At 35.2% G+C, this 20,689-nt stretch overlaps 1 protein-coding gene across 1 annotated transcript in view; it reads left to right on the top strand.

Annotated features, from left to right (window-relative positions):
• The window catches only part of LOC148940552 (sodium-dependent nutrient amino acid transporter 1-like), a 76,157-nt gene that overhangs the window by 45,976 nt on the left and 9,492 nt on the right, over nt 1-20,689 (top strand). The window contains exons 7-10 of the mRNA XM_089105654.1: nt 8,557-8,816; nt 12,093-12,279; nt 15,820-15,996; nt 19,778-19,877. Of these exons, the coding sequence (XP_088961780.1) occupies nt 8,557-8,816; nt 12,093-12,279; nt 15,820-15,996; nt 19,778-19,877 (724 nt within the window). The remainder of the gene's footprint in view (nt 1-8,556; nt 8,817-12,092; nt 12,280-15,819; nt 15,997-19,777; nt 19,878-20,689) is intronic.

The raw sequence follows: 20,689 nt of genomic DNA, 5'->3' as shown, positions 1-20,689 counted from the left end.
TGAAAAATTAGATAATAAAAACTCCGGTGTCAACACAGCCCCCCAGGGCCCAGAGGGTAGGCGTTGTAAGTGTTGTCGTGAGGGCATGTATGGTTCTTATGAAAGGGATACTCGAATAAACTTCAGAGAGGGCTCATTTGATTGGAAATTGAAAGTTCTAGCTCACGTTTTAAGAGTCAAAATATATCCGAGGGCAACTAGCCGCCCCCCCACACACACTCCTTTTTCCCCAAGCCTATCCGATAAAATTTTTAAATTAGCCATTTCATTAAAAATAATTCAAAGGTCAGATAAGAAAAACTCCTGTGTCGACGCAACCCCCATGGCCCGGATGCAGGTGTTGCATAATATATCATTCAAAATATATCGTTTTTATGGAAGGGATGCTTGTATAAACTTCGTAGAGGGTTCATTTGATTGGAAATTGAGATTTCTCGTTCACTTTTTAGGAGTCAAAATAGATTGGAGGGCAACTAGCTCCCCCTCCCCCCTCCACGCCCTAAATGCATCAGATAAAATTTTTGAGATAGACATTTTCTTAAAAATAGTTTCAAAGTTCAGATAACAAAAACTCGGGTGTCGAAACAGCCCCCCAGCGTCCGAGGGTAGGCGTTGTAAGTTATGCCCTGGGGGCATATATGGTTATTATGGAAGGGGTGCTCGTATAAACTTCATAGAGGGCCCTTTTGATTGGAAATTGAAAGGTAAACTTTTTTCCCTTTGATATTGTTACTTTGATACCAGTTTTGATACTTTGATACAGAAGATTTTTTTTGATACCAGTTTGATTTTGAAATAAGGAGTTTTTAAAAACTTTAAACTTTTTGCAATCAAAAACGAAAAAAAAATTAATTAAAAAAAACTTTCGTAAAAATAAGTTTTTCAAAAAAAGTAAAGGCCATTTTAAACTTAAGCTCAGGAAATAAAAATAAATTTTAAAATTAAAACTCAAAACGACCTTAAATTACTATTAAAGAATAAATGAAACCAAAAACGAACAGAAATTAAATGAGAAATCATAGGAAAAAACATATAACAAGTAATAATATAAATGAAGAAATAGATCTTAAAGCAAGTAGTGCTTAGATCGAGTATAAGAATCAAGCTTAAAACGAAAACAAATATCTTGCTATTAAAGTATAAATGAAATTTAAAACGAACAGAAATTAAATAAACAATCAATGCAAACAAATATACAATAGATATTAATGTAAATGAATAAATAAATCTAAAAAAAAGAGAAACTTTAATTGAATATGAAAATCAAGGTTTAAACGGACAAAAGTCACTACAAACATGAGTTTGGTATCGCCCCTTTTCTCACAGTAAAGGCCTAAAACCTAATGTGTCATTGGTGCTTTACTGAAAACTATATATGTCATGAACAGTCTCTGAAAGTAAAGATAAAATCAAACTGAATATTTGATATATAGCGACATTAATCGTAGAAACATCCATCACTTCAAGAATTCATTTCTCTCTAATTTTATTTTTATTTTCAATGCTGCAAGAAGTGAAAAAGATAATATTTGTAATATAAATCATTTTCATTGAATTGCCAATGACACAATAGACCTTTGGTTTTTACAGTTACGGAAGGGAGCAGTATCCAAACTCTTGTTTGTAGTGAAATTATATTCGTCTTGAACAACTCTAGAAAGAACTAATAAATTAAACTGAATATTTGATGCATAATGATATTAATTGCTGAAAGCTCATCAGTTCAAAATTTTACTATAATTTTAATATTTATTTTCAATATTAAGTACAAAAGAAAATATTTTATTATAAGAAAATAAATTTCTGCCCTCGCTCCTTATTAGAAAATCACATACGAAGTAAATATATTAAATCACTAAGTGGATTGACTAGAAGGACCGTTAAAACGCTAATTACTGTTAGTAAACACCTTAATAAACTCTAAGGGCTCATTAAGGCACTAGGCTTAAGCTTGGGGTCAGTGTTCTCCACACAGAGAAATAGACAGTTTACTTGTAAAAAATGTATGGACTCAAAACCTTGTCGTTCTTTTACGGGTTAATTTTTCTCACAAAAGAGCCAATCAGGTTTTTAAAAAGCGGAATTACCTGTCTCTTCAGAAATTGCATTTCCTTGTCAGTCTTAATTTGTCATTCAGGATTAGTTAACCCAAATCATTAATGTATTTTAAAAAGGTGAGGCTATTTTTCCAAAAATAAATACTAAATGTGATTGACTAGCAGAAATATGTCAAAAAGAGACCAATGTAAAAACGAACATAAAAGACAGCAATGTCTTTTCTTCTCTGGTAAAACTTTTTATGGTACTTGTGTCTTATAGCCACCACACTCTGAAAATTTATATCACAAACATGAGACAATAACCAGTTTTCATGGTCTTTATACCCAAAACTTAGCTTCGACTCGGTGGGAAACTACACTGTAGCTTTATTTTAATTAGCTATTTAGTTGGTATTTTGGTTTGGTTAGGTTAGTTTAGGTTAGGTTACGTATTTAATATAATGCGGTTTGGGTGGCCCCCTTCCATCATTCTTTTTTGTAGTTTCCATAATTTTGTTACTAAACTATTATAACTTCATAATATTTTGGTATATTTCATTCTGATTAATCTAACTTCCCTTCTTGAGTGTGGTGGCTATAAGACACAAGTACCATTTATTTTGATATCCTTTATTATCTTAATCAAGCAACTTAAAAAGCTTGCAGATTTCCGTGCATTCGCAGCTTGAACGTTAGTGGAGTGACCACCACTTTCCGCCACCTGTATATCTCGGAGTGCCACTTATGTCGCACAATTCCACCACGGCTGACACAGTCGCCGAAACGTTTGGCACAGTTCCTCCACGCTTGGCACGCGCCATTCGGTGTCTGTGACCTCTCGGTTGGAGTTGTCTAATGTGGCAACTTTCTTTTCTGGTTTAGCTAACCACAACAACAAAGTATTTTGAGTGTGATCAGCGAATATACTTAAAAGAATGGCTCAGTTACAGAAAGTACCGTTAAAAACCGTTAAAGTACTATGAATCAACAATGGTCATTTTTTTTAATTCGACGTACTTGGTACTCAAAGCCTAACGCTTGAGAATTGGTAAGACTTGTCATGATCTTTTTAAAGCTAAGACGTGCCAAATAGAACTATTCCAAATGTTTATCTTACCTTTATACACTTTTCATTTCTTTTCTAAGAATCTCTAGAGCGAAATAAAAAACAAAAAAAAGTAAAATAAAATAGAGTAATGAAATAAAACCGACTTAGATAATTAAATACTTACTTAGTATATTTAGTAAGTATATATAATCATATACTTATATACTCAGCATAGTATATAAGTATAACTTAAATACTTATATGATTAGTCTACTTATAAACTTAATATACTTAAATACTTGAAACTTACTTAGATTAATAATTACTAAATTATTAAGTATCCACGCTTTTTATGTCAAAAGATAAGTTACAATATCAATCCCAGTGAAATGTAAAGTTTATGTTAATTAACGATGGCTTGTTTGCAATTCAAAAATACCTAGGGAAGGAGTTCTTTTAATTTTTTGGAGCAAAAACAACCGAGTGGATAGGGAATTTGAATAGTAAAACAAAAAAGAGATAAAATTTATTTTCTTTTTTAAGGGAAATATGGATCTATATATAACATTGGTTCTTAACCATGTTGGAGACTGACCTAGTTTCATATGCGCGTTCCCCGAACCCTTCTTATGTAGAAAATAAAACACAATTTTTCAAATTTAAAACGTAGGTACATATTTATACACCATAATAATAATACAAATAATAATAATAATAATTAATTATAATTGTCATTATTACTTATACATAGGTGCACAAAATAAATATTTTTACACGGAAACATAGTAATGACAATTTAACACTATCCGCAAATCAGTGTGACAGTTGTTGCCTTTCAGAGACCAGATCAGAATTACAAGGCAAGTGTAACACTTACCTTGACAAGTGTGACTCTTATGTCATTCTCCTGACAAAGTCTGTTCCAGTTCTTTATTTTTAACATCCCCGAAAAGGATTTCTCGCAGAAATATCATCTAAAAAACGGTATGGTACACTCCAGAGCTTTCATAACAATAACAATAAACGTTATCATTTGTCGACACCAAAATGTTGAGAGTATTGTTGTTCTAAAAAGTTGCTGTTGAACTTGGCTCTGCTGAATTTCAATGATGCCAACGAAGTACTCATCATTGACATCTCTTGTTTCAACACTAAATGTGAACGCCTGTCTTACCTATGCTGGGAATGACGCTTGTAGGGAAGTACTCGTCTCGAGATTTTGAAAGCTCATCTAAGTGTATGGCGGTTGCTTGCTTCAGTTTTGTGGGCTCAGAAATGTCTATGATTCCAGATACATCTTTGTTCTTACTCATAGTCATATAGCGGGGAAAAGTTTCAAAGTTATCGTTTTATGTTCATCGTTTCCATTATGGTGGCTTAAGTGTCACCGTTGGCTCAATGATGGCTCAGTCCGAAATGAAAATGAATTCAGAATTTCCAAAGCAATCTGTATGACAATGTTGCTGCTCTTGCAATTACAGGGCTAATTACACACACATGGGAAAACACGATTTAGCACCTGTCCTCTGAATGACCACCAAAGATGAAACGGTACAGAAGTACCTAGAACTCAAATCCCATTTCCTTACACAACTCCCTGAAGATACAGTGCTTCAGAATATTTTTGCATATAGTTCACGTATTCAACTACAAATTTTAATTCTTTTGCCAGTTTTGGAGGCAAAATGTTTGATGCCAACGCATGCCTCTGCAGAATACAAGGCGTAGATATGACGTGTGGCGAATTGGATTTCATTAGCTTGGCAAAACCAGCTTTTCTTCCCAGCATGGCTGTAGTTACGTCCGTACTGCAGAAATCATAAAAAGCATTAAAAACACTAAAAAGCCGACAGTGCTATTTGTTTGAACTTGCATAAATTCATGTCTATTTAATAACTAAGATTGAAAGTTATACAAACTACAAATTACTTTTTAAAACTATTTGAAATAGATGATTACAAAAAATCTTGGATAAAAATAAATTAAAATTCCACAGATGTGTTTTTTTGCGACCATTAAAAAAAACCCACCCACATGAATATCACACAACTCAACTGTTCAGACTATGAAATTAAGTGGAAAGTTCGCATTATTTTCACGACACATCCAAAACCAACTCTACCAACTCATTATTTGAAAAAAACTACGTTTTCTAAAGAGTTAAAGAGGCTGAGTCACAAGTTCGAACCTTAAAACATACAGGGATTAGGAGGTGCAGTTGGGGGGATGCCGCCCCCCAAACCCCGCTTCGGTATATGAAAGGGGTTGTGCCCTCCTCAACGCCTCGTTCTTTACGCTAAAGTTTTTTTTTTTAAAAAAAAGAGTTGTGATAAAGTCAAACTTTAGCGTAAAGAGCGAGGCGTTGAGGAGCCCCCCATCTTTAACTCTTGAAAAGATCAGCTAACAGTTAGTCAAGCAATAATCAGTAACAAACTATACAAAAACGTGCAGAAATTATTTGAAAAACTACGTTTTCTAAAGAGTTAAAGAGGCTGAGTCACAAATTTGAACCTTAAAACGTACAGGCATTAAGAGGCACAGTTGGGGGGCTGCTGCCCCCAAACCCCCGCTTCCGTATATGAAAGGGGCTGTGCTCTCCTCAACGCTTCTCTCTTTACGCTAAAGTTTGTACTTGTCTCAAAACTATTGTTGTTAGAACAATAAAAACTTTAGCGTAAAGAGCGAGGCGTTGAGGAGAGCACAGCCCCTTTCATACACGGAAGCGGGGGTTTGGTGGGCGGCAGCCCCCCAACTGCACCTCCTAATCCCTGTACGTTTTAAGGTTCGAATTTGTGACTCAGCCTCTTTAACTCTTTAGAAAACTTAGTTTTTCAAATAATTTCTGCACGTTTTTGTACAGTTTATTACTTATTATTGCTTGACTAACTGTTAGCTGATCTTTTCAAGAGTTAAAGATGGGGGGCTGCCACCTCCCAAGCCCCCCACTTTTGAAGATTCTTGTGCTAAGGCTTTTAATTTCTGAATACTCAAATCAAATGCACAGTAAGATTTTCTTTTTCAACTTTTTTTCGAGCATGCAGGTATACGGCATGTTATCAAAGCAGTGTAGACTTACCTGTAACCTGAAGGCCGACTGTGATATTCTTCTGGAGACGCCTGTTGAGCCGAAGGATTTAATAGATTGGATTTAAAAAAGAAACTGAGTTTCTTTTTTAAACTGTGAATTCAGTTTATAAAAAATTTTCTCTGACAGGGAATCGTACCCGGATCTTCCACCTAGCAGTCAGGAGCAGCGACCATTGTACCACAGAGACACTTGTTATATTATTTTAGTCTCTTGTATCTATTTTTGACGCAAGCAAATCCCCACAAAACTTGATATTTGGTTTTTGGAAAATAGGGAAGGAAGGATTGGATTGAGCTGAAAATTTGAGGATAATCTTCCAGGCCCCAGGAAAGCTAATCCCCTAAATTTCAGCTCGATCGAACAACGTTAAAGGGGGGCTGTGGTAGGAAAAATTAACATGGGCTCTTATAGCAAAACGAGGTTTTTCGTAAATGTAAATTTGGGGGATAATTTTTTCGGTCTGAAAATATCAAAAGGCCCTATAAGGTCAAATTCCGCTTCGAATGAGTCCTCATTCATCCGGATTCGTTGCCAACTGTGGCCTGTAGGCGTGGCTGATAAAAAAAAGAGAAATGAACTTTAAGTGGCTATATTTGTTTTTCGGAAAACAGGTTTTGGATTGCTGAAATTTCGAGGATAAGCTCCCGGGCCCTAGGAAAGCTTAACCTCTAAATTTCAGCCCAATCGGACAACGTTAAAGGGGGGCTGTGGTCGGAGGGTCGAAACTTCCGGCCCACTTTTATCCATGAAGATTAAGTCGGAGGAAGGGTGAAATTTTGCAAGTTTCTTAGTTGGAGCTTGGGCTACAAAATGCGATCACCGCTGTCGGAAATCGCTTAACATTGTGGTGGGTCGCCTCTTTAAAGAGGCACAAGTGTGCCTCCTTGATTAAGGCCGATTTTTTTAATTTTCACGTAATCAAAATATACCGGTTCTAATTCTCACTTGGTACTTGACAAAATACTTGCAGAAGATGAAAAATTAAACCGAATAAAAAAAAATAAAAAAAAGATCAGAATACCTGCAAGAAATTCCCAAAGAAGGTCAAGGAAGTAAACATGTGGGACAAAGAAGCTATAATCCAGGCTTTATTTTTTATAATGGTAGATTTGGGGTTTAGGTGGTAACATGTAATATACCGCATCGTAATCTTTAATAAAAATTTTCAAATATAATGGAATGGACTACCTCTGAACTAATATTCTGGCTATGTGCATACTTGGTTTAACATTTAAACAAAATGCAAATAAAAATATTTATAATATTGACATTCAAATCGTACAATTCTGATAGTTATATGCTTTATTATTTGGTTATTTACGCAATGAACTTGTCTAGTTACACATACAATACTCTTAGTTCTTTTCAAACAATTATTTTTTCCTTCGGGCTTTCTTCAAGAGGAGTTTGTGACATTTTTCTAACAATGTCACGAAAACCCTTCACGGCATAGTAGAGTCATCTATAACAGTAGCTAAAGATGTGTCGTATTTTCGTTTTTTATTTTTTTATATATATGTGTACATACAAGTTTATTCTCTTATTTTGAGTTTTTTCTATGTGAGGTTGGGCTTTTCTCAAATAATGGTGACATTCCTTAAACGTTCGCTCACGCATTAAAGTTTGAAATTAAGTGAAAAAGATTATTATGTCACCGAGAGGAGAGGAGGTGGCATTTAGAAAAAAAAAGAGTTGCCATCAATAGTATTTTAACGCTAAAATCTGTGCTATTTTGCCGTCTTAGTTCTCTCTATCATCAGGATGATGACGACTTCAGCCTTTTCTCATGTTGAGCAGGGTAAATCTAATGTTTTTTTTTGTGTAAAAAGAAAGATATATAACAAGAATATGAAGAAAGGTAGAAACAAAAGAATACTGTCGTTCTTGATACATACTTTTGAATTTTTTAGTTTTTGCGGCATACGGACATTTTTTAAATTAGATTAAGATTTATAATTTGGAAAATTTTCTGCATACTTGTATTCGTCTTAATCATTTAAAAAACAGAAAATATCAAGCCTTTAGCTTTAGATGTATGAGAAAAAGCTGATGTTTCTCGTCAGAAAACCCTCAACAGTAGGCCTCCGTGATATTCTGAATCTGACCGTGTAATTTTCATTAAGATTACTTGACTTTTTGGGGGTGTTTCCCTACTTTTTCAATAATCAGCCCATTTTTCCAAGGTTCCTAGCTTTTGATGGGTATCATTAAACATAATGGATTTTATTATTTTGAATCATCATAAAAAGCTAATTCATTTGATGCATTCATTGCTATGAAGATTCTGTTTTTTAGAGTTTCGGTTACTATTCGGCCGAGTTGCTCCTTATTTACAGTTCGTTATCACACATTCTTTAATTCCTCGTGAACTCTCTTTATAGGGTGTATCTTCATCCGGAAAAGCTGCTTACTTTACTGCACTGTTCCCCTACGTCGTCCTGTTGACGCTCCTTGTCCGAGGTGTAACTTTACCTGGAGCTTATGAAGGAATAATGTTCTATATTACGCCTCAGTGGGACAAAATTTTGGAAGCCAAAGTCTGGTATGCAGCAGTGACTCAATGCTTCTTTTCACTTGCCATCAGCTTTGGACCTATTGTCATGTTCTCGAGCTATAACAAATTCAAGCAGCCTATTTACAGGTATGTAGATAAGACACAAGTGATTTTTTCTTCTTCTGCTTTTTTCTCCAGTTAATTTGGTAAGATTTTGGGTTCCAAAATAAACCTATTTAGCCGTTAAAGCTGTAAATTATTAGTGGTCCGTTACTGGTATATGTCTCTTGCCGAGTGCTGAACTTGCAATCCCATTTCAATCAAGACTGGGATCCCAGTTCTGGCGTTAGTGATTCTTTGATTTGGGACAGGGCCAGTGGTGTGACTCTTTAAGATCAGTAACAGTTAAACTAGCCCTAAAGGGTGCCTGATGAAATTTGGGCAAAGTAAACAGAAAGGGAATGCGAAGCATTCGATGGCTTGCCCTCGACCACACATAGCGCTTCTTAGTTGAAGACAAATGAAACGAAGATCAGCACTGCCAGTGTGGACTATGATTAATAAGACGATAAGAGGAGGCCAATAACCCTCCCATAACTGCAGCTGGATAATCAGAGGGACCTCAGCGGCATTTAAAACTCATTGTAAATTTAAATTTTATTCAGTTCAATGAAATAACTGATTAGTGTTTTTCGATTATAATTATTCGTGTGTTGTCATTGGAAACCAATTTACATTCCAAATTTCTGTTCAATCAAATCATGTAAAATAGGAAAAATATTACTTCAATACTAATATGAACAATAAGGCAAGCAACTACGTAAACTAAAAAAGGACTTTATAAGAGTCTAAAGACTCAGTCTGCTGGCAGCTGGGAGCTGCCAAGATGTGCTCTGGGAACTTATAAAGCTGACAGTTTGTATAAACTCATCACTAAGATAGTGCTGTTAAGCACATGAAATCTTTTTATGAAAGTGCGATGCAGTACAATGCGTTCAATTCCTTTGTGCAAGCGATGGTGCGATTGCTTGCTCTGGTCGTCTTGTCTGTGTATAACTTAATCTTGAAATAAAAGAAAATTAATTGTAAATTAAAATTAATTTAAATTTTATTTAAAGAAATTAACATTAAATTAAATATAAATAAAATAAACATTAAAATAATATATAACTTAATCTATAGAGAAAGGTAGATAATTAAAAGCGACCTACTTGTAATATCAGAATTCTTCTGAAGCAGCTTTGGTGGTTTCTAGACTATTACTGCAATTCATGTCTAATTACAAGGTTTTCCAGAGACACAGGGTAAATTTATTTGAGCCCTTTTTTGCTCTTACAAAAATGGGGACCTCGACACTCGGGTTGGTGCTTCTTCAGATCTAAACTCGGGGTGGTAGCTTGCTAATTTTGAAACTCAGTGACATCTCATGTTGGGATAGGCGTTGACCATGGCCATATATATGGGGGCATCAGGTTTGCCCCCACCCCCTTAAATGTTTATCTGACTCGTTAGTAGGTTGTAAAAATGCGGGTAAAAGGCTTTTTCTCTTAACAAACTAACAAAATTTTCTCTGAATCATAACTTGATCTTAAAAAAGTAAAAAAAAATCTTTAATCCCTACCCTTGTTTTTAAAATCCCCCCCTCCCCCATTAAAAAAAATGATAATATAATTTGAATTATTCATAAAAACATGCATACATTACGATAATACACAGGGGCTATTGCTTGTAAAGGATTAAACACAATGCGGCATTAACAAAAAAATTTAAGTAAAATAAGGAGAGAAAAGGAAGGAAAGAGAGGAGAAAATAGTAAAGGGAGCTTGAATTACGTTGCTTCAGACACCCAAACTACACAAAAACATAAAACCCCAAATACATACACACTTCCATATACCCCTCCCCCCCCCCTCGCCTCGAACAAAAAGAGAATAAAAACTGAAACAGCTGAGTAAAATGCGTCAAATTCATAAGTTTCAAGACAATGCAATTACAACAATTTCCGTATTTCTGGTGAAATATTGAACGATTTGAACTTGTCCTGAAAATCTTCCCAAATTGGAGGCCCAAAAAGATTGATACAGGTACTTCCTTGCATAAATTTTTGATTCTTATGACTTTACATTTTGCGGTTTTGGGGGAGACGGGGGTGAGGGTAGAGGTAGACCATCAAAGAGATTTATTCCCTATTTTTCTCTAAATATACTATTGACTTCTGTTATCCTAGTGTAACGGTTCTAGAAATTAATGACCAAATTCTACCCTGTGTACATATGTGTACAGAGGGGGGGGAGGAGGGCTTCTGCACCCCTAGAACTTCAAATTTACACTAGATATGACTCAAAAAGCAGATGGTTGAAAAAGCAAAAGGTGAAAGAAGCAGTTGAAAAAAGGTAGATGGCTAAAATAGCAGTTGATAAAAGGTAGATGGTTGAAAAAGTTGGAAATAAATAACCGAAATGACAGAATAAAATTCAAACAAGAAACAATTATCCTTAATGTCATGGAAAGATTTAGCTCTAATCTAAGAAGATTAATGCTGAAGCTTATTGATGATTTTTGGTGATTACTTATTAATAAAGATTTCATAGGTATGATAGAACTTACTGGCAAAGTAAGGTTTTGTGAGCTGACAATATATCTTCAGCTTCCTCCTCCCACCCTTCATCACAGAATCGGCTGCCCTCCTCCCCCCTAGAAAAGAAGCTACGTACGCCCATGCCTGTGTACCCTATGTACGTGAAGGCACTTTTGTGTAATCTATATTGCTTTATTGATTGCCAGAGTGCAGAAACTAGTGATATGCATAGCTATTTTTATATTAATTTATATTTTCTTGGGTGCCGAAAATAGCAAGCTGCCATCTTGACCAAGGCTAAAAAAAAAAAAATAATAAAACACATGGACACAGAAGAAACAGGGGAAATGTTTTCCAGGGGAATTATCTACGAGTAATTTGCGAACCTGTAATTTCTAGGGTTACTCCTAGGGACTCCTAGGGAGGGGTAAAGAGAGAAGTTTTGAAAGATTGGAGGATGGATGTATGGAAGATGAGCACAGTGGGGGATCCAGGGGGTGAGGGGGTCACACGCCCCTAAAGTAGTGTAATTTATCTAATTAACGCAAATTTGCGTTAATTAAACTTGCTCCTAACGCAAGTTTATCGGATCAACTTTATGTGCCCCTCCCCCACAAAAAACCTGGATCCGCCCCTGGAGGAGCGTGCACAGTTGTATACAACTGTGCATGACCGTTAACGTTTTGTACGCAAAATTTGAACTTTTAAGTTCGGCGTCGGCTTCAGTTTGAAACATTCATAGCATTATTTTAATCCATGTCGCTCTTATGTTTATCCAATTATGTGCTTATGTTTTTTGTGTTTATGTTATGTTTTTGTGTGCTTATAGTTTCTATGTTTCACAGGGATTCCATCATCATCACTTTTGTGGATACTGGGACCAGTTTATTGGCAGGTGTGACAATCTTTGCCATCCTTGGTCATTTGGCACACGAATTAGATGTCGATATTACAAAAGTTGTTAAAGGTGGAGCTGGTCTAGCTTTTATTTCCTACCCTGAAGCCATAGCTAAGATGGCGTTTCTTCCTCAGGTACTGCCAATTTTTTCTTTCGATTGGCTTTCTTGTTTTTTCCTCCTGTTAATTTGAAAAAAAGTTGACAAAGATAATTGAAAATGTAATATAATTTAGAAGAAATTAATAATAAAACATAAAACAGACAAAAAAAACACACGTAATAAGTCAGCCTTTTTATAAACATGAAAAAAAAACATCAGATGTTTACACGTTCCTTAACGGTGGTCTCAAAGTACAATATGTTCTTAAAATCAACTTTATTTTCTTTTTTTACTTTACTTTACCTTTTTTTATTTTTTTTATTATACTTTTTTTATGACATCTGATCAATCTCGCTAATTTTAAAATGCGCCATGTATAAAAGCTAATTCTTTATTACTTTGCAACAAAACATAAAGCTCAACATAAACTATGTTGTTATTTGTTGTAGTATATACAATCTCAGGCTATGCTACTTTGTCTCGAATCATAACACCTATTAATTGTTTTATAGGCGTTTGACGGTGAAAACAATATAATTCTATTTATCACATAGACACTTTACCAGTAATTTCCATACAGCGTTACTATTTTTAGTCGCTGCGTAACAGGAAGAGAAATTTGAATATACAAAGTTGCATACCAACAAATATTTACTGGTTTCTAGCTGCTAGACACCTGATCCAATTTGTTACAGTTAAGGTACTTCATTAAAGCCACCGCAACCCCCCCCCCCCCTGAAGATTGAAATTATTTACGTTGGCTATTGATGGCTCTTCAAGCCGCAGTCACTATGAGAATTTTTATGCGCTGGATAACTTGTCGTTTCAGATAATCATCCCTAGAAAATTATTGTGGCTCCTTTGCCTGGATGAAAAAATATAGAATATTAGCATTCAACCACATTTAAAGGTTCTTTTAAATTGCATGCTGGCTAGTTAGATTTTCAGCCTACTGGCCAAACAAGATTAGGCTCTAAGGGATTTCATTCTAATTGATGCTCTTTTAGCTCATTTTAGCTAAATTTAAGCTAAAGCTCATTTTAGATTTTAGTCTTTTTTTAGTTCATTTTTCACCGAGTCATGGCTTAGCTCGGTTTTGTACCAAGTCAGGTCGCAGCTTGAACTTGAACCCGTTTTTATTCGACGCTAGCACTTACCTTGTCTTAAACCGAGTGAGTGCATAGACCTTTTTTCTAACCCCTACCTTTCTTTATAATCAGTTGTCAGTCCGTAGCCTTTATTTAGCTCAGTTTTTAACGTACCAAGACTTCGGACTTGGCTCATTTTTTCACCAAGCTGATTAACTACCTCGACTTTGATTGTTTAGTTAGGACTCAACCTATTGTATCGCCGGATGACTGAAATTTCGCATTCTAGACCTGGATCATCTTAGAGCAGCCTTCAATCGCTTTTTCACAAAGTTAAGACTCAGCTCATTTTGCAGCGAGTCAGTTTTTTGCCTGTTCTTAGATTTGTTTGGACTGAGTTAGGAGTCAACTCACTTTCACACTATGGGTCTGAGATTTCAGGAGAAAGTATCCAAGAACATTGGGTCCAAATCAGTTTCTTTTGGGTTTCAGAGGGGTTGTCCAGTGGTTACTTTTTTCATCTTCTTCTTCTTTCTAGTCACGATCGACCAAATAAAAGCAAGCCAAATGGTGACCCTAAACTAACAGTAGTAAACTATTATTTTGAACTTCTTTTAAATCTGACTTAAAGTACTGAAGATTCGCTTCTTGGTTTAGACAGTAACCACTTTAGCAACGAGTTCGGCCAACAAATTATGAAAGAGGCTGTCCCCTCCTCAACGTCCCGCTCTTTACGCTAAAGTTTGACTCTTTCTTAGAACTCTACTTTTTAAAACAATAAAAAACTTTAGCGTAAACAGCGGGGCAGTGAGGAGGGGACATCCCCTTTCATACACGGAATAATTTCTGCTCGTTTTAAATTTTAATGTCGCTCCTCACTTTCAGTTAAAACAATTTGCTGTTTTTTTTATCTAATTTCTGAACGTTTTTGAGTTAATGCAGGTTTTGAAGATTGCTCAGCGTACATGAATAATTAAAACAAAATGTGCGTATTAATTTAATTTTTTTAACTAATAATAACCATATTAGATTTTTTTAACTAATAATAACCATAAAATAACCTGAGTTTGATTTTTGTTCCAGTTATTCGGCACTCCCCCTCTATGTAAAATTCCAGATATGGTATTTGATCTCATTGAGAGATAAGACAGAATGAGCTTGAATGCAATGGCAACATCACTGATAAATTTAGGCCTACTATTTGAAGGCAACATGGCAAACAATATTGCACCAAATAGTAAATAACAGATCAGTAAAACCTACTGGAGTGCTAAAGGTCGTTTAATTAGAATAATAAGCTCTTTTAGAAGTTCTAAAAAAAAACTTTAGCGTAAAGAGCGAGCTATTAAGAAGGAAGCGACACCCCTCATATACGTAATAATTTCTGTTCGTTTTAATTTTTAATGTTACTCCTTACTTTCAGCTGAAAAAAACTTGTTTTTTTTTATTTCTGATCGAGTTCCTGAGCAGTTTTTTAAATAATGCTGGGAAATCCGGCTCACCCTCTATGGAAAATTCCCTTCCCCATGAAAAATTTCTCCATGGAAAGATCCTCCCACGTAGCCTTCCCCCTTTCACCTGAAAAATCCTCCCTGAAAACGTCTCTATACTTACCAATAACCATTACTATACAATACACTGGGCAAAGTTCATAATTTGCAGCCCTTCCCCTGGGGACTGTGGGGGGCTAAGTAATCCTCAAAGACATAGTTATTATACTTTTCGACTATGCTGAAAAAAATGGCTATCTCAAAATTTTGATCAGGTGACTTTGAAGAAAAAATGAGTGTGCGAGGGGGCTAGTTGCCCTCCAATATTTTTGGTCACTTAAAAAGGGCAATAGAACTTTTGATTTGCGATCAAATGAACCCTCTATCGATCTTCTACGATCAGTGTTTCAATACGATCATCCCTGGGGAAAAAAAATAAACACGCATCTGCGATCTTTCATCTGAAGAAAAATGCAAAGTTCCACATTTTTGTACATAGGAGCTTGAAAGCTATAGAGTATAGTTCTCTGGTATGCTGAATCTGATGGTGTGATTTTCATTGAGATTGCTCGACATTTAGGGGGTGTTTTTCCCTTTTTTCAAAAATTTGGCAAATTTCCCCAGGCTCGTAACTTTTGATGGGTTACTCCGAACTGTTTGATTTTCTTTTTTTCTTTTAATCTTGTTTCTGAATATCCCTTTTACTTTCCTTCTACTTTCTGTTGTTTCTGCATATCCAAAAGTATCCAATTTTCTTTTACTTTCCTTTAACCTTCATTTCTTTTCCATTTTAACCTTGTTTCTGAAAATCCCTTTTACTTTCCTTTTATTTGCTGTTATTTCTGAATATCCCAACATAGTTTTCTTTTACTCTCCTTCAACCTTTATTTATTTTTTCCTTTAACCTTGTTTCTGAATATCCCTTTTACTTTCCTTTTACTTGCTGTTGTTTCTGAATATCCCAGTATATCCAGTTTTCTTTTACTTTGTTTTCAGTTGTTTGCCCTGCTCTTTTTCTTGATGCTTTTCACTCTTGGAGTAGGAAGTGCAAGCTCTTCGGCTGGATGTGTGATCACTGTCATCAACGACGACTTCCCCCAGTGGAAAAAATGGAAAATTACTGCTGTTGTTTCGTTGCTTGGCTTCGTTTGCGGACTTGTTTACATCACACCAGTAAGCTTAGTGTTTGTATTTCAAATGAATCTTTATTTTTAAAAGTAGCGCGAAGACAAATGGAGAAGACAGCTTAAAAAAGAAACTCTACTAATCCTCCTTTCTAGCTACTTGATTTCGTTTGCTGACTTGTCTAAAGGTCACCGGTTAGCTTAGAAGCCGAATTTGCAGTGTTTTAAAAATTGTATTCATTAGTAAAGGACTATAGTTCCATAACCACTTGGAAGCAGATTGATTTACTATTTGTTTTCTTCTTCTTCTTCTATTTTCTTCTTTTTAAATTGCAAAGTACTTGCATTCTCTAAAAAAAATATTTTGGGGATGGGTTTTGGCCGTTCTTTATCAACAAATTGGTGTATAACCCTCTATCCATTAATTTCTACTCCTTGATTCTCATATCCGCTAAAAGAGATCAAACAGTTCGTGGTAACGAACTGTAAGTAAGGAGCGACCCGGCTCAATGGTAACCGAAACTCTAGAAAACGGGTTTTTGATACCAGTAGATAGATCAAAAGAATCAGATTTCAATGCTGATTTCAAATATATAACTTTCGTTAAGTTTAGTAATACCCATCAAAAGATACCTGCCTGAGAATATTTGACTGATTTTAGAAAAAGAAGCAAATACCCCCTAAAAGCTATCGCACCTTAGTAAAACTCACAGCATAATATTCAAAGTATGAGAGAACCCTACTGTATAGATTTCAATCTCCTTTCAACAAAAATGTGGAATTTTGCATTTTTTGCCAGAAGAAAGATCACGGGTGCGTGTTTATTTGTTTGTTTGTTTTTTTCCCAGGGATGATTGTATTGACCCAGTGGTCCTAGAATATCGCGGGAGGGCTCATTCGAACGGAAACTAAAAGTTATAGTGCCCTTTTTGAGTGACAAAAAAAACGGATGGCAACTAGGCCCCCTCCCACGCTCAATTCTTTCCCAAATCACCCGATCAAAATTTTTAGATTGCCATTTTGTTCAACATGGTCGAAAATATGATAAATATGTCTTTTAGGATGACTTAATCCCCCGATGTTCCCAGAGGGTGGGCTAAATGTTTTTAACTTTACCCATTTTTAACTTTTATTTTTGGTTATGGGCATTTTAAATTAATTTTTCTGGTGTTTTTTTCTCTCTTAGGGGTTGGGAAGGTGGGGTCAGGGGTTATGTTGGAGGATCTTTTGATGATGAAATCTTTCATGGGGGAAGGGAAATTGCCATGAAGAGGGCGCCGGACTTGCCAGCATTATTTATTGGTTATTGGGAAGTATACAACCATTTTCAGGAATGATTTTTTCTGGAGGGGGGGGGCGAGAGGCGGGGGATACTCGGGAGAATAGTTCCGTGGAGGATGTTTCTTTGGGGTAAGGGACATTTCTATGAAGGGGGCGCCGTATTTCCAAGCATTATTTAAAAAACGATCAGAAATTAAATAAAAAAAAAACAAGTTTTTTCAACTGAAATGTAAGAAGGAATATTAGAACTTAAAACGAACAGAAATTATAACGTATATGAGGGGGTTCTCCCCCAAGTCAATACCTCGCTCTTTACGCGACAGTTTTTTTTTAGTGCTTTCAAAAGAGCTATCTATTCTAATTAAACGGCCTTTGTGATTCAGGGGTTTGTGAAATTTTTTTTTAACTTTTAACGAAAGGAGCGTGATAATGACTAAAAGGAGAACCCCCTCATATACGTAATAACATATACGTAAAAAAAAACAAAAAAAACAAGCGATACGGCTCAATAGTAATTGAAACTTTAAAAAACGGAATTTTGATGTCAATTAATGTATCAAAAGAATGTGTTTATAATGCTGATCCTAAATATATAAATTTAATTAAGTTTAGTATTACTCATCAAAGGCTACGAGCCTGAGAAAATTTAATCGATTTTTTAAAGAGGGGGGAAACATCCCCTACAAGTTAAAGAATTTTAATGAAAATCACACCGTCAGATTCGGCGTATCAGAAAACCCTATTACATAGGTTTCAAGCTCATATCTGCAAAAATCTGCAACTTCGTATTTTTTGCCAGAAGAAAAATATACGAATATAGAAGTTAGTTACGTAACTTAAATTGTAAAGACATCCATTTAGCAAAAGAAAAGTAAAATTTTTATGCAAATAAAAGCTGCATTAACTAAAAAACGATCAGAAATTAAATGAAAAAAACAAGTTTTTTAAACTGAAAGTAAGGAGCGACATTAAAACTTAAAACGAACAGAAATTATTCCGTATATGAAAGGGGCTGTCCCCACCTCAACGCCTCGCTCTTTACGCTAAAGTTTGACTCTGTCTCACAACTTTATTTTTTAAAACAATAAAAAACTTTAGCGTAAAGAGCGAGGCGTTGAGGAGGGGACAGCCCCTTTCATATACGGAATAATTTCTGTTCGTTTTAAGTTTTAATGTCGCTCCTTACTTTCAGTTTAAAAAACTTGTTTTTTTTTATTTAATATGATTCCAGAGTGTAAGGGATATATATGCAACCGGTATATTGGACAGACCGGAATCCTTTCTCGTATAAGGGAAACGACTGTAAACTTTTGAAAAAAGAACACTGCTGATTTTGGATGGGGACTTGTTTATATGACGCTGGTAAGATTATTCAGTCTGTGGCTTCCATCCAGGGTTGTTCCTGGGGTAGGTGGTGCCCGGGTCAAAATTAACTACGGTGTATCCCCACCCCTCCCAATTCAACATAAATTAAAAAGCCCAAGTCGTGGTTTATCCCCATCCATGGTGTCCCTCCCCCCCCCCAGCCATGTCATCTGGGGAATCTTGCCTCGTTACCCATCCCCCCTTTGAATGACCCTACTTCTATCAGCCAATTAACAGCTCTGCTTTTTTCTGCTTCTTCCTCTTCTTCCTTTTCCAAGCTATACTATAAATTTAGCATCCAGATTTGCGGCGTAAGTGGAGCAAAAAGTGGAGCAAGGACAAAAGCAAGTGAAAAGTTGAGCCAGGACAAAAACTAAGGCAAATTGTGATGACAATTACAAACGAACCTGCATTCACATATTTAATGTTGAGAGATGAAACTTTAAAACAAGAAAATAATAAAATAACATTGTAAACGAAGAATCACTAGGATGTACAATCATAACCGGAATATTTAGTGAAACATCGCAACCACAGAATAATTTGAGCTAGTATGTTCTATCTCTGAGGGGGAGTCTAGGACTTGCTTGTTAGGCCCAATTCTTGGCATAAAATAAATCCACTTAGAGTAACACAAATCGCTAAATTAGGTACGAGGAAATGAGACAAAAAGAAAGAAACATAATAAAATGGAAGAAAATAGACCAGTAAAATCTTTTGGAAGCCTATCACGTCTGGAAATTTCTTTTATAGAATGATTTGTTGGCAACTCTGCACTTGAATATTAGCTAATTCCACTGCTTTTGGTACCAGGCTATTTCACTTTCACCAACCCTATCAACAAATAAATGCTGAAAATATATCTTTTGGGTTTATTGTGATCTATACACTTTCATTTTGCAGCACAACACTGTAATTTCACTAATAATTGCAAAGTAATGAAATAATAATAATATATAACGTTCATAATAATGATAGTAGCAATTGCAATAATACTAATTGTATTATATAATAATGATAATAATAATGTAGTGATAATAAACATTGATCTTGTTAATAATGACGAAATGATACAAATATACTAATAACAATAATAACAATGAAAAAATAATGATAGTTACAAAATAATGAAAATAAGGGTCTATCGTTCTAATTTTAACGTTCTGAAAAAAATTATTTTTCAGGGTGGAATGTATATTTTGGACCTTGTGGACTATTTTGGAGGAGGATTCATTATTTTTATCATGGCCATTTTGGAAACTTTTGCCATCTCTTGGATTTATGGTGAGCATGCATGAGTAATCATTTCATTCATTTTATTTCATCCTGAGAATTTCATAATTTTAATTCCAATGAAGATTTGAAAAAAGTGCCTTGTTCAGTTAAATGCTATTAGCATAACTTGCTTAATTTGCAAAAGAATTATTCGAAAAGAAAACGCTCTTCACGTTAAATGAGTATGTAAAAAAAATCAGTGCAAAGAATATGCAGAATAGATAAAAAGAAGAAACCCAAGATTTTCTAAAAAAAAAAATCAAGCACCGTCTAGCGCAACCTCACGGAACGATATTGCTAATTGTTAAGACATAAATAAAGTATTACCTATATATATCTCGTTTTCACTTTTAAACTGGATAGAAGATTAAAGCCAACAATTGCCTAAAAGGAACAATAGGTGTATTTGTGTTATTTTTTTTAAAGCCATTCTACAGTATGTGGACCACTTTAGTCATCTCTATGGTGTAACACGGTTGCCAAAACTTTTTGAGACCAAAGTGCCAAGAAGAGCTGAAAAGGAAAACTTCCAGTATCCCTCTAGAAAAGTGGTGGCTTGAGTCAAGTTCATAACCCCTAACTTTATCTGCTTATTTACATTTTTTTCAGTAGTCAAAACATGTTTTTTATAACGTTTCAAAATACAAACCAGAAAAGTACATTCACAGTTTTTCGCCAGAAAATAGCTGCACATTACAACGTTATTTACAACGCACATTATTACAAAACTAAGAGATATGGTTTAAATTAAAACTGTCCCTATTCTCAAAAGGTTACCTTTTAAAACCATAAACTGTCACAGTGTCACCCAAGTTGAAAAG

Source organism: Artemia sp. Qi Xiang Cuo, chromosome 19 (assembly GCF_049724085.1).
Source record: "Artemia sp. Qi Xiang Cuo chromosome 19, ASM4972408v1, whole genome shotgun sequence".
NCBI lineage: Eukaryota > Metazoa > Arthropoda > Branchiopoda > Anostraca > Artemiidae > Artemia > Artemia sp. Qi Xiang Cuo.
Note: the sequence above shows the minus strand (reverse complement) of the source record. Positions and strands in the feature narration are given on the sequence as shown.